Here is a 14,720-nt window from a genome sequence, read left to right as displayed (position 1 = left end):
TTTTAACAAACACCCTCCTCTTACAGTCAATAAAGGAAACACCGCATTCAGATGTTTGTGGTTTTATGTCTTGATTGTTATGCACATGCTAGTTTGTCTAGCTGAAGAGTCCCTTTGCTGCAGGTTTATGATGTTCTGTGAATTTTTCTGCAAAATTTGCAATACCACATTTTTGCTTTGATTAAAAAAAAGTCACTTTTTATTTGCTCCAAATTGAAAAACTGCCATTGGTACATGCCTGTTTTTCTTTATAATGAAACTGTGAGCATTGTGCCTCTCTAGTCATACTGTTCCCTGTGTCTGTATCACTGCTTGAAATGAGGAAGAGCATATTCAGAGTAACACATCTGTGCATCAACAAAGTATGAGTACTGGTGCATGTAATGTGCTAAAGCCAGGGCTCATGCGCTGTGTCCTACAGCAGGTATGACTGACCATGATGGCTGCAGCTAAGGCACACTGCTGCCGAGTACCAGATCACTAGTTCAACATATGGCTACAGGAACTCCAGCTGGGTGTTGGAGATAGCCAGTAGCCTATGTGTAGCTTATGGCTGGAAATACACAGATAAATCATCAATTCATACGTCACCACCTTTCTGGGAGATTACCTTGACTGCCTGTAAGGGCTGAGGTTTAATGGTGCTGATAGTAATCCAGATTACAAAGATTATGTGGCCTAGTTACACGTTCAGGGGAGCGCCTTCTGTAGCACTGATTTTTTTGCACAACCTTGCATTCGAGGAGTTGCTCCAACTACCAGTCACACCAGCTGTTATTCCGGCTTGCAGTGCAGGAATTTTGCATACAGAGCAGTCTATGCATAGAATACAGGCAGCAGTCTACACGGAATACTCTAAGCAATAACTGTGCACTCATTGGTGCTGTACTGCACATTTGGAACTAACTTGGGAAGTGCAGGCAAAAATTGATGAAAGGTCACACAGAGTGTAGCTTGGTTGCTATTTAGACAATTGCACCTAATAAGGAAACTGAAATGCTGCCATGGCTTTCAGTCTCATTTAGAAATACAAGGTTCAACTGCTGGCCTTGAATTTCTATTTGTTCCAAGCGCATGTATAAAAACTGCCCATAACTGGGTTTGTTGGTCCGCACGAGTTTTTCCCTCGGTGAGAAAGTCTTGGTGATTTATCCCATATATTTAGAAGCTGAAACTGAGTTGATGTTCCTTGTGAACCTATGAAGCGCACACTTTATAGAGTTGTATTGCAGTGTACACTAACATGTGTTTAAACTTGGGTAATGATGTTTTAAACTCTAAAATTGTGCGCTTAAATTGTATGGTCGCTGCATTAGCCTTCCAGAACACACCTGAATAAAATTCATGCTGGCCATCAAGCCTTTAGGGTATAAAACTTCCAACCTAATATGCTGAAAATAAGCACATAACACAAGTGGTGGTCATTTTCTTTATTATATGTCGCCATTAGCTTGGACGTTTAACAGTAATAAAAAGGAATTGCATCTGAATCTGCATAAACTACGAGTTTTGAAGTTGACTTAGCTTGACATAAAGAAAGCTTAAATAAGGCTATCTGCATTTGTTACTTTGCAAATATGCAATGTCACACTGACGGTATTGAACTGTTTTACCATCACAACAAATCTAAATGCAATAGAGCAAGTGCAAGCTGGCACATGGGTTGCATCACAGGCATGTTTTACAAGTGAAATATGACAATAAAAAACACTCCATTTCTTTGAACAGGGCTGCTGCGCATGACACAAAACAGTCATGGTGGGCAGTGCAATGGAACTGGAAAAATGCCGACAAAACTGATTGTTAGACTAAATCAGACTGTCTGCATATTGTGTAGGGGAAAACTCCATCTTTAAACACTGGCCACTTACAACAAGCGTTTGTCTGTGAACACACAGTTGTTTGGAATGAACATGGAGGTCAGTCACATAAACGCATGAGCAGGGTAACACACACACTTGATGTCACACTGCTTCTTTTCTCTTGTACAAAGTCACCTTTCTACCCCACTGTGTTTGGCCAAAACATTCAACCACTTGCAGGCCACACCTGCCCTGCAGAAAGTCATGGATATTGTCTTCGACATTGACATTCATGCTTAGTGCGTCGAGATTTTGAAACTCGGTCTCATTACTTCGTCTCATGCGTCGTGAAGCACTTCGGTAGCATTTCCAAAGCTGTGCCTCCACTAGCAAAAAATGTGTATTTTTACTGACTGTTTCAAGAAACTGTTTCAGCCCATTGTCACCGTGGTTAAGGTGAATCCACATGGTCACTGAGAAACAGAATGTAACATCAAAAGCATCTCTACCTAGCTTTTCTAGGTAGGCTGTCAGCGACTCTACACTGGCATTACTCGTAATGTCCAAACACATGTATTCAATTGCCTCGGGATATGAGCAGTTCTTCTTGGCACATTCAATTAAAGAACTGTCAATGTCAATGGCAAGCATTTTCACGTCTGTCATCCCTGACGATGCCAAGTTCCGGTAAAGATGAGTAGTGAGCTCCTGCAAAAAAGAAAAGCAAACTTTAAATCACGGCGTTCCTTCGAAAATATGTGCACGCTTTATTGTCGGACATGCAGCCTTTTACACTTTATCAAAGAAGTAGGATGCCTCACTAGTTTGAAGTTACTTAACAGTCTGGTATGTTTTTACATGAAGTTTGAAGAGAGACATCTTTCAAGGCTGCACGTCTAAGAAAAACGAATTCAGATATCGGCATCATTTGTAGCAACAAATGTTGAGTTTTCTAAGAAGAAGAAGTGAACAAAAAAAAGTGCCTGCTATAAAAAAATTACTACGGCTATACATTACTAGTTTTTACCACTTTTTTACAAACAATCGCATGAGCAAAACTCCTACCCCACTATTGCAGCCAATGTCAAGGGCGACGACTTGGGACTGATCACTCAAGTTGCAGTAGGCTACCAGGTCCTTTGGTAACATTTTCAGCCGCTCCTCCGGTTTGTTAAACTGGTAGTAGTTGTTAAAATTTCCATATTTTGCTCTGCTTCCCGAGCCGCCTCTCTCAGGCGTGGGCGCAGCCATCTTAACAAAAAGCTGTACGCAATGCTAGACGTAGTACTTACCATATGACACCGCGCACACTTCAGACGCATACCTCTATTGAGCCCCATGTGATTTCAAAAGTAATATGCTAATAAAAGCTTGAGTGGCTCGGGCCTGAACTGCTCGGGTTTGGAAATCTGCGTTGCCGTCTAATCGCGTTACATTTACTACGGCAAACGTAGGAACTGCTGTGATATAGATGTTGGGTATTTCGTGTAGCTAACGGTGGCAGCGGTGGCTTTTACTTTCCCCTCTGCTGTGCGCGCTGTGCGCTCTCGTATCTGGCAAGTGTAGCGGTTTCTTCAAGACAGCTGACGCTATGGGCGATGACGGACTGTTCGACGAGGTGCGCGTGACGGTTTGCTTCTTTTTCTTGTGTGGTATTGGAAACTTGAATGACAGTGTCGTCGCTTTATTTTGGCACCGACACTGCCGCCTATTAACTGTTTTGTTTACATGCTCTTGTACACACACCTCATTTTACTCACGTGTCACTGTGGGTACTGAGTGAGTGTCAACCAAGTTGTGGCATGTGGTCCGGTGTTGCAAGTTTGCCTTAAATTTTGTCATCACAGAGTAATGACAATAAAAAGAATAAAAAAGGTTCTGGAGTGCATGCGTACGAGGAAACCCGTTTTAATTGGTAGTCATCGGAACATTGTTCGCAATTACCGAATGTGAGTGAAGTAGCATTACGATGACAGCTAGGTGCCGACCGGCGGTTTAAGAAACCGTAGATGGGAGAGTAGTGCATCTAAACGCAAAAGTTAAATGTCAAGGTCTTCCAAGCTCTCTCTATACTGTGTATTATACTCGAAGTTTACAACGTTGCTATAATACCTACGTTCTCTTCGAAGGACCCAGATTTGTACGAGATAACGGACTTTACCACATCGACAGAATGGGAAAGGTATGTGCAAATGCCATATTAGTTTGCTTGATATTTTTACAGAAAACTGCATCTTTTCCCTCGCAGAAAGAGTAGTGCTCGTTTTCTGGTAAAATGTTATAAACATTGCTCAACGAAAATACTCAGTTATATTTTGCGTGCTTGAACAAGCGGTTCTTGCTGCAATTCCTTTTAGACATTATTGATGGGTACTTGCTTACTGAGGGAAGTTACTGAGCATGAACATTCAACTTTCTTCTATACAGGTTTATTGCTTCAGTGGAAGCAGTCATCCATGAATGGAAACTGACAACAGTGAGAACAGTAGAACCACTGAAAGAGGTAAGGTGGACAGTTCTTTTTATTAGCTTGACAGGGGATATTTATATAGCCAAACTTCAATAATAATGATAAATGAATAAAATAAATAAATAAATAAATAACCACTCCCGTTTAATACGAACCTTTAGAAAATACAAATTTTTCTAAGACAGCTTTTATTCTACCAGCAGCTGCCAGGGAGAATTTTAGTTTGGAAATTCTCCCGACACTTGCCTCTAATTGAATGCTTAGGGCTAGGTGAGAATTTTTCTTCACTTTTCACAGCCCCCGATTCTGGCACAGTTAATTTTTATCATTGCCGAGATAAGTGTATATCAGACTGACCCGGCTCTTGCCAGTGACTGGCTGCAGCTGAAACAGAGTCCGTTTTTTATTTCTGTTGGTCATTCTCAGCTGCAGAGAACTTCAGAGTGCAAACTCTGAAAGATCTATGCGGCTTGACACAGCCAAAAGCAGACGCAGTGAACATAATTTGTGCTAAGCGCGACCGAAAATTCAGCTGAGCTTCGTAGTGGTCCACATGTCAAGGGCAGTCTCGAGCTTCTAACCGAACCATCTAACAGTGCACAGTTTTTTCGCTTCGAACTTTAGTCTTTTGGCAATTTATTATTATTATTTCTTTTGGGAGCATGCAGCTGGTAAGCTGTACTCAGTTCAGTCTTCAGTTTATTTCACTTCAGCACGAGTGCTGGCTGCAGTTTGGCTCACATGAAAACTATTGCAAAATGATGGCTTAAACACGTCCATGCATGTAGGCGCTTGCGACCCAAGAAGTACCCAAGCTTCCTCTAATAAAAATTTTCAACTTTTCAACTGCAGTTTCACTGTGAAACCGAATGTCTATTGAGCTTTTTCTTTTCTGAAAGATGCCTGTGAGGGTACCGGAAATTAGTTTTCGTGTCTAACTGTCAGTTGGTTTTTTGTAGCCAATCAGAGGAGAGTGCCAGAAGAATTTCAGCATGGCAAATCTCCTGGCTGCTCGCAAAATAAGACGCTGCCATTTCTTAAATGTCTCAACTATAATTTGTGCTGTGAAATATTACTCTCCAAGTATGAGTGTGAAGCATAGATTTTCTTTATTTTTTTTTTTTTGCTGAGTACTCTTCTAGATTCGAGACACAGTTCCCTTAATGCCTTTCCATGTTTGATGCATCTCATCTTATGCTTTGAAGCATAGATTAGAGAGCATCTTGTGCAAGAGCTGTTCTTTCCTTAATTATTTCTACACATGCAGGAAGCCTGTAATTTTGCATAGTGGTAGAGAAACCCCAAGATCTGTTCACGTTCTGAATTCCTGGCAGTAGGCTAGGTGGAATCACGTGTGACTTGTCAAATCACAGTTTGTACAGAAAGGTTGGTTATGCACTTTTGAAAATGTTCGTTCAGAAGGTAGATACATATCAGCCAAAAGTGCTGAGCCGTACCCTTGTTGTGAGGGTGAACTTTTTTCAGGTATAATACCATCCTCTCTGTCATTTTACCTTGTATATGACTTACAAATGTGTGCAGACCTTGTAACCATGCAACTTGCAGTGACTGAGTCACTTTGTGGTTGCTGCAAGAAGCTGCTTTTATATAAGATTCACGTAGAGCTGGTCATCAGTGGTTTGAGTGACCTCAGCAGTATACAGGGTCTGTTCTGAAAGTAGTAGGACTGGTTTTCTCCTGGGCAAACAGGCGGAAGAGAGGTGGTCTGCGTGTGCAGGATCGTTGAAGGGGATCGTATTGGGAATGCTGGGGAAAATCGGCAGTCGGCTCTCGGCCATTGAAGAGAGGAGGTCGCTTGTACTGTGAACCCCTGTCGAAACGTCTTGTCACGCAGAATCGCCGAGCGTTTACTGGATCAGCGATACGCGATCAAATTTTGAGTAAATCTTGGTAAAATGGGCAAAGAGACTCACAACATGAGACCTACGGTGACGCCTCCATGGGTAGATCAGGTGTTTTTTGAGTGGCACAAGCTTTTCCGAGAAGGTAAGGAAAGAGTGGAGGAAGACGACCGCTCCAGACGCCCTTCGACCAGCAAGACCAACGAAAATGTGTAGCGAGTGAAACATTTACTTAACAGTGATCGTAGAATGAGTATCAGAATGATTGCTGATGACTTGAGCATTCCTCAAACCCAAGTTTGAGATCGTGACAGAAAACTTATCCATGAGGAAAGCGTGCGCGAAGTTGGTGCCGGGAGTGTTGTCAGAGGAGGAAAAGGCCAACCGGTAGGATCTTCTTCATCATGTGAATGAGGACCCCGATTTTTTGCCCAGCACAAGGCGGCAAGGCTGCCTCAGCCCCCCTACAGCCTCGACTTGGCCCCGCCAGACTTTTTTCTATTCCCGAGAATAAAATCGACGCTCGAGGGGAAACATCACGGATCGGTAGAGGTGGTTCAACAGGCCGTGACGAGGGAGCTAAACAGCATTCCGGTCCAGGCGTTCCTGGAGGCGTACGAAAACTGTAAAACTCATTGGCAGCAGCGTGTAGGTGCGGAAGGGTGCTACCTTGAAAAATTGTAATCGTTTGTACTATTATCTTGAATAAATTTTGTTTAAAAAAACGAGTCCTACTACTTTCAGAACAGACCATGTACAAGAGTGTCAGAGGCCAGGACTGCATTCTGTAAAGTTGGAATGCACCTGTTCTGCAGTATCTGTTCATTTGGCCACATTTATGCATTCTTCAATTCACCCACTTTGGAATGGGAAAAGCAAAAAAAAAAAAAAGTCTTTTCTACTTCATCTGATTTCCTATTCTCACTCCAGCAGAAAAACACCACTGTCTTGCCCCTAATAATTAGAGGCAGTTTAAATCGACTTTCTCATTAGCAGTGGTTGGATGTATTGGTTTGTGATGTCAAAACCACTGTGAAAACCTCATGTTCACAGCAGTGTTTGCTCGTTGATACACTTAGCAGCCAACTGCATTACATTTGTGGAGAAATGCTAGGTTGCTGTCTGAATTAATAACTAAGTTAGCACTGCGCCGTCAAAGAACATCTACCTTAACGCTCGCTGTGATGCTATGCTTTTCCTGCTGACTGTGCAGCAGGTGTTGCTCAGCTCCTAAAGCTGGCTATTCGGTTCAAATTGGCACTGCTATAAGAAAAGGAGTATGAAGGGGCATTCATTGCGGAAACTTTTTGACTTCTATGCAAAAGATCATGTAAATGTGTTTTGGTCGTGGGATTATATTTTTGTTCTGTTGATCTAAACTAGGGTGAGCTTTCTGGCCAAGACTGGAAGACTTGCTCTGAGGATATAAAATTTGCCAGCTTTGCATTCAAAATTACCAGACACTACTTAGAAGAATCTCCAAAGAATTCTGAAGAGACTTTAAACCTTGAAGGTAAGCTAGTCAGGTGGTGATGTTCATCTTCTCCTTTTTTCTTCTTTCTTTTCATTAATGCAACAGCCAGAATGTTGAGTTGCAAAAATGCCCAGTTGTAGAGTGAATTTCACTATGCCTTTGATATTTAATGTATGGGTTACCTTTGATATTAAATGAATTTCTGAAAATGAAATCTAATGATTCAGACAAAATTTATGGTCACTAGGAAATTCATCACTGTGAAAATATCAAAATAGAAAGCAAGAAAAATACTTTGTGCAGAAATGAACAGCCATAAAAAGTAACTGTTGCATGATGTATTTATTAATGGTTCTGTTAAAATCAGTAACTTTTGGTATATTGCTGTATATCCAGAGTGCATGTTTTGTATGTATTATGTAGTTAAAGCATAGGGCATCAATAACGGACATTTTTGTAGGAGGTCAAGTTCTTATGTATCATAATCAGATTGTTTAAAGGAGTAGGGACATCAAGTTTTTGGGGTTTGTTTTTTTCCTCATAATAGTCAGCAGGACCTTAGGAAGAACAGAACTGGATAAGATTTCCCCCAGTATGCTTCAGTTCTTTCATGACACCACTGTTTTTACCAAGTGTATCAGTTCCTGTGGACTGTGACATCACAAACAAGTGTCCAAAGGCGCCACATGTCACATACTCTCACAGAACAGTGATGCATTTGTTGCTCCATCATCTGCTGTGAGTGTATCTGACTTCTGGTACTTCATTGATTCGTAGCAGATGATGAAACAGTAAGTGTATTACTGTTCTCTGATTGCACATGACTTGAGTTGGTTTCGGGTAGTACTTGTTTGTGATGTCAGGCTGCAGTATCTGGAACTCTAGGCAAAAGGAGTGCTTTAATAAGTGAGCTGACGCACACTTGGGTAAATCTTTTTCATTTTGTCCTGTCTAAGGTCCTGCTTACTGTTATGAGAAAAAAAAAAAACCTAAAAAAGACTTGATGTCCCTACTCCTATAAGTGGAACAGTGCATTTTGAATGAAAATGCAGAAAGAGCAGTAGGCATAAACAAATTGAGAAATATGATGCAAGTGGATACAACAAGGGCACATTCCAGAGATGACGGCCATGCGAATTCAGCCATGATTTCACATTCTTCAGGTTGTTGCCATTACTCATAAAAAAAAAAGAGCATAGGTGTTTTGCAAGGTGCTATGAAGGATTTTTTGTTGGTAGGTTTATTCTTTTTATAAATATTTTTTTTTATATCATAGATGAGCCTGCTCCGTTTGCCTTGGAGGACATGATGACCTTAGGCAATGACTTCCCACCTAGGGCGCATTACTTGGTGCGATGGTGAGCAGCTTTTGGACTCATTTCTTTGCAACAGCGCTGGGTTATTTTATGTTCACTGCCTTCTGCTCTCCTGTTTTGGCATGTCCACCACTCAGTGAGGTCAGGAAAGAAATGGGAAACTGAACACGAACCATTGCTTGAATGAAAACAGATGATGCTGGTGTCAAACATGACGAATGCGGTGGGCATGGGCTGCTTCTTCAACAACTGCCTCTGTCTTTCCTGTGGCTTGAACCATAAGCTGGCTGTGCATTGTGCTACAATTATACAGCCACAAGGAACAAAGTGCTTATTACACCTGTATTTCTTATTGTGATGGGTTTTGTGGCACATAAGATTTTTATGCACCAAACACTGGGTTAAATCACCTGTGTTACTGTATCTATAATGTGTATTTTTTTCAGAGTGCTTCGAAAGGCTTGCAGTGCATGCTGTGGGAAAAAAAAATAAAGAACATCACAATATGTCTTATTCCTCTTGCAAGATAGCTGATAATTTTACTGTGGCTGAACGGCTGAATGTGTTAGTGATTTTTGCATTGGAGCGGTCACTAGCCTTTGAAGCTATCGGTCTAACAAGTGTTGTACAGTCTTTATCAAAAATATACAGCCCAAGGGGTTTGCTTCTAAGCCATGTAGAGAGGCTCTTAAGCACATTTGATAGTCCTAAGTTTCGGAGAGTTGAGGACTTAAGTTCGTCCCACCTTCGTGAGATTTGGGTCTCTGGGTATGCAAGAGGAGCCGCACTGCAGGGCTCAGAAGTAGACCCCTTTGTATACTTTCGACAAAGACTGTACATATTTTTGTGTTTTAACATAAAAAAGTTTCTCCTAAAAAAAAAGAAAAAAGAATGCTTCTGTGTCTATGTTGCTTATAAACAAGGCTTTGTTCACTTCTAGGTTTGGTTTGCGGGACTTTCTAGTAATTGCACCAAGCTGTGAGGAGGAGGTCATCTCAAGTGAAGACAGAACAAAGCTACTTGTCAGCTCTGTTTCTGTAGCGTTAAACAATTCAAAATGGTAAGCCTCTTGCCTCTGTTTTTTGTCTCCCATTTTAGTGATTCCTTGGTGCTTTCTAACTTCTGAAATGTTTTCATGCTAAGTAGTATTCAGCCCCCCTCCAGTCCTAGCAGTTTCTCGGTGAGCTTGCAGCCCCCCCCCCCCCCCCCCCCCCCATCCTTTCTAGGCTGCAATAAGTTGCCTTGGAGCCCCTCCTGAAAAAAATTTCTGGCTACGTGCCTGTGCCCCAGTCATAACCGAAGCCGGAGTCCTCTTACTGTTGTTAAATTTAGACTATAAAAAGTGTAGAGGTAGAACCCCTGACGGGATCCCAGATGTCTTCCTGAAACATTATGCCAAACCTGTAAGCAAATACCTTTGCCTGTTATACAATAAGTCCATCTGCGAGCGCTGCCTCTCAGTGGAATGTAAAGTTGCGAAAATAATACCAGCTTATAAATCTGGTGATACATCTTGCCATTGAAACTGCAGGCCCATTAATCTTACAGATACTTGCTATAAAGTATTAGAATACATTATTCTAAAATCAGTTGCGTAGTTCGTTGAGTCAAACAATATTCTGCATCCCTGTCAACATGTCTTCAGGCACGCCCTGTCTATTGTTACCCTACTTGTCGAGATGCTACAGGATTTTGCCAAAGCAAGAAATGACCAGGCACAAATAAATGTAATTTTCCTGGACTTCTCAAAGGCTGTTGATCGTGTCTGCCATGCTAAATTTCTACAAAAGCTTAGATATATATTAGGAGATGGGCGAATTGTTCAGTAGATCGCCTATTATTTATCTGACTGTCGCTAGTGTGTACCATTCGGCAACCACACTTCTGATGTTGTGCTCTTTTCTGGTGTACCACATGGCTCTGTTCTAGCCCCCATTCTGTTCCTTCTGTTCGTAAACGACATTGCAAACCAGATAGAAACCAAACCTAGGTGTGCTGTACGGAGAAATAAATGTCGACAAGACCAAATAAGCCTAAACAATGATATGATATTGGTGCAATAGCTCAGTGGTATACGAAGTGCTAAATGGCACTTAACTTTGACAAAACAGTTCAATGACCGTTACGAAAAATAAATCTGTACTTAGTTTCCCGTACAGTTACGGTAGGATCACACTGAAAGCAATTAGCGAGCATAAATACTTAGGCATCATTATATCAACCACTGCTCACTTTGAGCACGTAGGAAATAAAGCGATGCAAAAGCTGATGTTTTTGAGATGAGCCCTGTGGTATTCCACAAAGGAATCCCAGCTTCTGGAATTTGGGATTGTCACACGTCTGGTCTTAGAATACGCAAACATCGCCTAGTTCCAGTTTAAGCAAGATCAAATGTCTGCGCTTGAGACCGTCCAGCGAAAAGCTGTTCGTTTTATCCTAGGCAGATATAGGCACACTGACTCGCTGATGCAGATGTTGTCTGAAATCGGGCTTGAAATGCTAGCCAATTGTACCGGCTGAATTTTCTGTCATATGTGCTTGCACAATGAGCTTAAAGTATACACTTCCACGTATATTAGATCCGATGTCTCCAAAGAAACCCATCATAAGCATAAGCTCACACTAGAGAAGAATACTTGTGTTTTCTTTTTTTTCCATGAGCTGTGCAGGAGTGGAACACTTTAGACGAGTTGGTGATTGCACAGCCAACTATTGAAAAATTCTTGGAAATAGCTGACAAAAGTGTGTTGTCAATGGCCAAAACATGATGTACTTTATTTTCAGTTCTTCTTTCTTGTGCTTTTCATGTGTTTTGCATTATTTCTCCTTAGTGATATTGTTGTTATTTTATTACTCTATTATTCTGTTACAGCTGTGACAATTTTTGCAGTTATAGGACATTGAGGGCTGCTTGTTGTTGGCCTGTATCTTTAGATTACTACATTATAATTACAAAGAGGCTACTTTTGCTGAAAATGCAACCTTTGTAAGCCAGAGAAGTGCTTAAAAATGAAATACAGGCATTGTTGCTACAGGCCATTTCCACAACCAAAGTGTGATGGCGTAAGCTCTTTCCTTACACAAACGAAATGACCGGTTCTGAGTGTTTTAAATAAAAAAATTATTTCTTCAAGTGCCGTATGCATTGCGCATTGTAAGGCATCAAACTCTAGCTTAATGGTTACACTTCTGAAGGAAAAAAAACACCAGAGTTGTGTGTGCAAAACTTTTAGAAAAATTATTGGTTAAATATGCCGATAACAAAAATCAATACAAGCAAAACAAAACTAAGCTGCTGCAGTGAGCCAGATGTTGATTACAAAAACAGTGAGAGATACGAAATGTTGCACATGTTCTTAGCTACGATGCTTGTCATTTTCAGCTGCATACACATGACTGCTGTGCTACTAGAGAAAGCAGTCGCGTGAGTACGTGAAGTAGCGATAGGTCCACAATATGTTGCACATTACACTTGTTATGAGTTCTCTTCTTTTTTGTAACAGAGCTTGCAGTTCCTCCTTTTCTCCTTTTGTTCATTTTTTTTTTTTTCAGTTGGTAGCAAATTGGTTCTATGGGTGAAAACTGAGTGTGGCCTTCCTTAACATCGTCATAATCAAAAATTCTGCTGACGCATTTGGTAAAATATCTTGGCAGTACGTGGCAAAGACTCCAAAGCACCAAATAAAACCAAGCTCATCATATACAAATCAGGTGCACTACATAAAATACAATGTGAGCGACAAAACGAAACATGCGCGAGCGCTCACTGTTGTCCCGAACCTTTGAGATGGTCATGCTATCGTAGCTGAAATTCGATTATTTCACATCGTTGTCTAACTCACCACTGCTGCTCTAAAAAAAAAAAAAAAAAGGACTCCATCAGAACCAACTGAAGTACTCGGTGTAGCCTTTCGTCTTTGAGGAGCGCGTGGCCAAACGGATTCTATGATCGCCGACTGGCGGTCTACATCTGGTCAAAGGTTCATTTTTAACGTCGCCTCCTTGCATTAGAAAGTGAAAAAAACTAAACTTAAATCAAAGAGCACGGACTTGAATTCTTTGCGGCAGGTCTAAAACGTTGGTCATATATGACCGATGTCCTATGGCGCGGTAGCGAAAGAGTTAAGTAGTACTTTTTGTTTGTGAACCTCTCAGGCTTGGCCACACCGCCATCCATGTCTAGCCAGTGATCGCAGAGTCCTTAATGCCCTCAACGTCTTCATTGGCATCACACATATTGACTAGCGAAATTCACACACAGGACAGAGAAGGTGACAGAACACACGCTAGCGTGTGTTCTGTCACCTTCTCTGTTCTGTGTGTGAATTTCGCTAGTCAATATGTGTGGTACCGACTACCAACTAGCCCAACTTAAAGCATCATTGACATGAGTAGTTTAATACGAGTCATGGAAAAAAATTGCCCATTTTCAACTACGAATTCATCAGTGATAAATATGTTTTTTTGATGCTGAATGAATGTCAACAGTGCCACAAAAGCCAAACAGTTGAATTTTGCTGGGAACAGGGATTGAATTGAGTTGTCCTCAATGCTCCTTTGACTGTTTGTAATGCTAAGGATTTACTGTACTTACCTTCATCATGTTATGCTTGCAGCATAAAAGCACATGCCTGCATGTATAACACATTTTTATATTCTTGAAGAAATAGTGAAATGTAATTGAGGGCATAGTATCCACGTATTGCCATTGCAAGATTACCTCAGAACGTCTAAACGGGGAAGCATTTGCGTTTTTTGTTTTCTAGTGCACCATTTAAAGGAAATATTCATCATGTACAGCCTCAAATTCAGTGAATCTAACCTTACTGTAAATAACGAAATCTGTGGTCCATTACAGCAGTGAGTGTGGGTGTTTCTAAATAAGTTGATGGGTGGCAGTTCGCTACCAGCTTTTGTGCAGGTACACCACCCGCAAGAACGACTATGCTTTGGCGTATGTGTTGGCGGTGGATTGACAACGCACTTTGAGATGGTGCACCTCAACCACGTACCCAAGCCTTGCAGCAACGTGTCTGGCCTGTTGTCACTCTTCAAGGGGAAGTTGGTAGGCTATGCATGAGTTTTGTGTATGGGAAGAGTGGTGTGTGACATGCTGGTATGTGTTGCCCACGAATTGCCCACGAATTGCCTATGAATTGGACAAAATGGTGTGGCACTTTTGAAACTGCGAGGCAGTTGTTTGCATATTTGCAAGTGTTTGCAAGAACATAGCCAACTATTATTTGGAACCATAAATGGCTTCTGCAGGGTCTAAATGGTCTTACAGGAGATATCAGGAGTGACTGGCTGGAGAAGATGGGCAAGCAGCCAAGAGGGGCAAACTTGACAAGGACCAGAATCAAGCAAAAGAACATCTAGACGAAGATTTGCAATGATAGATAGTCAGCGAACAAGATGCTGAGCAACATGTAAAGTTTGATTGCCCAAGGGATAAAAAAAGTAATCGGTCAACGACATTGAGAGTAAACATGCGTGCTCAAGAAGGGTTGCTGTTCCACTCTTTGGTACAAAAAATTCACAGGAGGCTGTTCTATTCCTTGATCCTTTTCAATATATGCCGTAACTAAATGACAACATTTTGCACAGATGGAAAGGCTGCCTGCCTAAAGTTTAAAAAAATGTCTAGTTTAGGTTCTGCAGCTTGGTGCGAAAGTTATTTTTGAAATTTTTTGTCTTCAAAATTTTTTTTGAACCTCCTTGCAGGACTATACGAATTTTGATTTTAGTTTGAAGTGTTTTTCAGTTGTTTTCAGTGGCAGTGATGAGCTGGCCCTT

The 14,720-nt window shown here is 41.3% G+C and overlaps 2 protein-coding genes across 5 annotated transcripts in view; one reads left to right on the top strand and one right to left on the bottom strand.

The window, feature by feature from the left end:
- Positions 1-1,415: 1,415 nt before the first annotated feature.
- LOC149350241 (pre-miRNA 5'-monophosphate methyltransferase) lies at positions 1,416-3,253 on the bottom strand. Of its 2 annotated transcripts, none has more exons than XM_089579228.1 (2): positions 3,095-3,253; positions 1,416-2,510 (listed from the first exon to the last, which is right to left on the bottom strand). In XM_089579228.1, the coding sequence occupies exons 1-2, from the start codon at positions 3,140-3,142 to the stop codon at positions 1,965-1,967; spliced, it is 594 nt and encodes a 197-aa protein (XP_089435354.1). In that variant the 5' UTR covers positions 3,143-3,253; the 3' UTR covers positions 1,416-1,964. The 2 variants fall into 2 exon arrangements, with proteins under 2 accessions (XP_089435354.1, XP_089435353.1); XM_089579227.1 differs by lacking the exon at positions 3,095-3,253 and adding an exon at positions 2,868-3,072.
- The window catches only part of Rab3GAP1 (RAB3 GTPase activating protein subunit 1), a 254,447-nt gene continuing 242,872 nt past the window's right edge, over positions 3,146-14,720 (top strand). The window contains exons 1-7 of one of the 3 annotated variants that reach the window (XM_089579224.1): positions 3,146-3,420; positions 3,932-3,984; positions 4,230-4,305; positions 7,518-7,647; positions 8,885-8,966; positions 9,865-9,984; positions 13,824-13,989. In XM_089579224.1, the coding sequence (XP_089435350.1) occupies positions 3,394-3,420; positions 3,932-3,984; positions 4,230-4,305; positions 7,518-7,647; positions 8,885-8,966; positions 9,865-9,984; positions 13,824-13,989 (654 nt within the window). In that variant the 5' untranslated portion in view covers positions 3,146-3,393. The remainder of the gene's footprint in view (positions 3,421-3,931; positions 3,985-4,229; positions 4,306-7,517; positions 7,648-8,884; positions 8,967-9,864; positions 9,985-13,823; positions 13,990-14,720) is intronic. The other 2 variants (XM_089579222.1, XM_089579223.1) reach the window with 2 other exon arrangements.

This window comes from Amblyomma mixtum, chromosome 3 (assembly GCF_055824585.1).
Source record: "Amblyomma mixtum isolate Tamu chromosome 3, ASM5582458v1, whole genome shotgun sequence".
Lineage (NCBI taxonomy): Eukaryota > Metazoa > Arthropoda > Arachnida > Ixodida > Ixodidae > Amblyomma > Amblyomma mixtum.
Note: the sequence above shows the minus strand (reverse complement) of the source record. Positions and strands in the feature narration are given on the sequence as shown.

Coding starts and splice junctions, on each gene's coding strand:
- LOC149350241 (XM_089579227.1), bottom strand. CDS start 3,053: ATGGCTGCGCCCACGCCTGAGAGAGGCGGCTCGGGAAGCAGAGCAAAA. Junction 2,511..2,867: donor ACATTGGCTGCAATAGTGGG/GTAGGAGTTTTG, acceptor TCTTTTTTGCAG/GAGCTCACTACTCATCTTTA.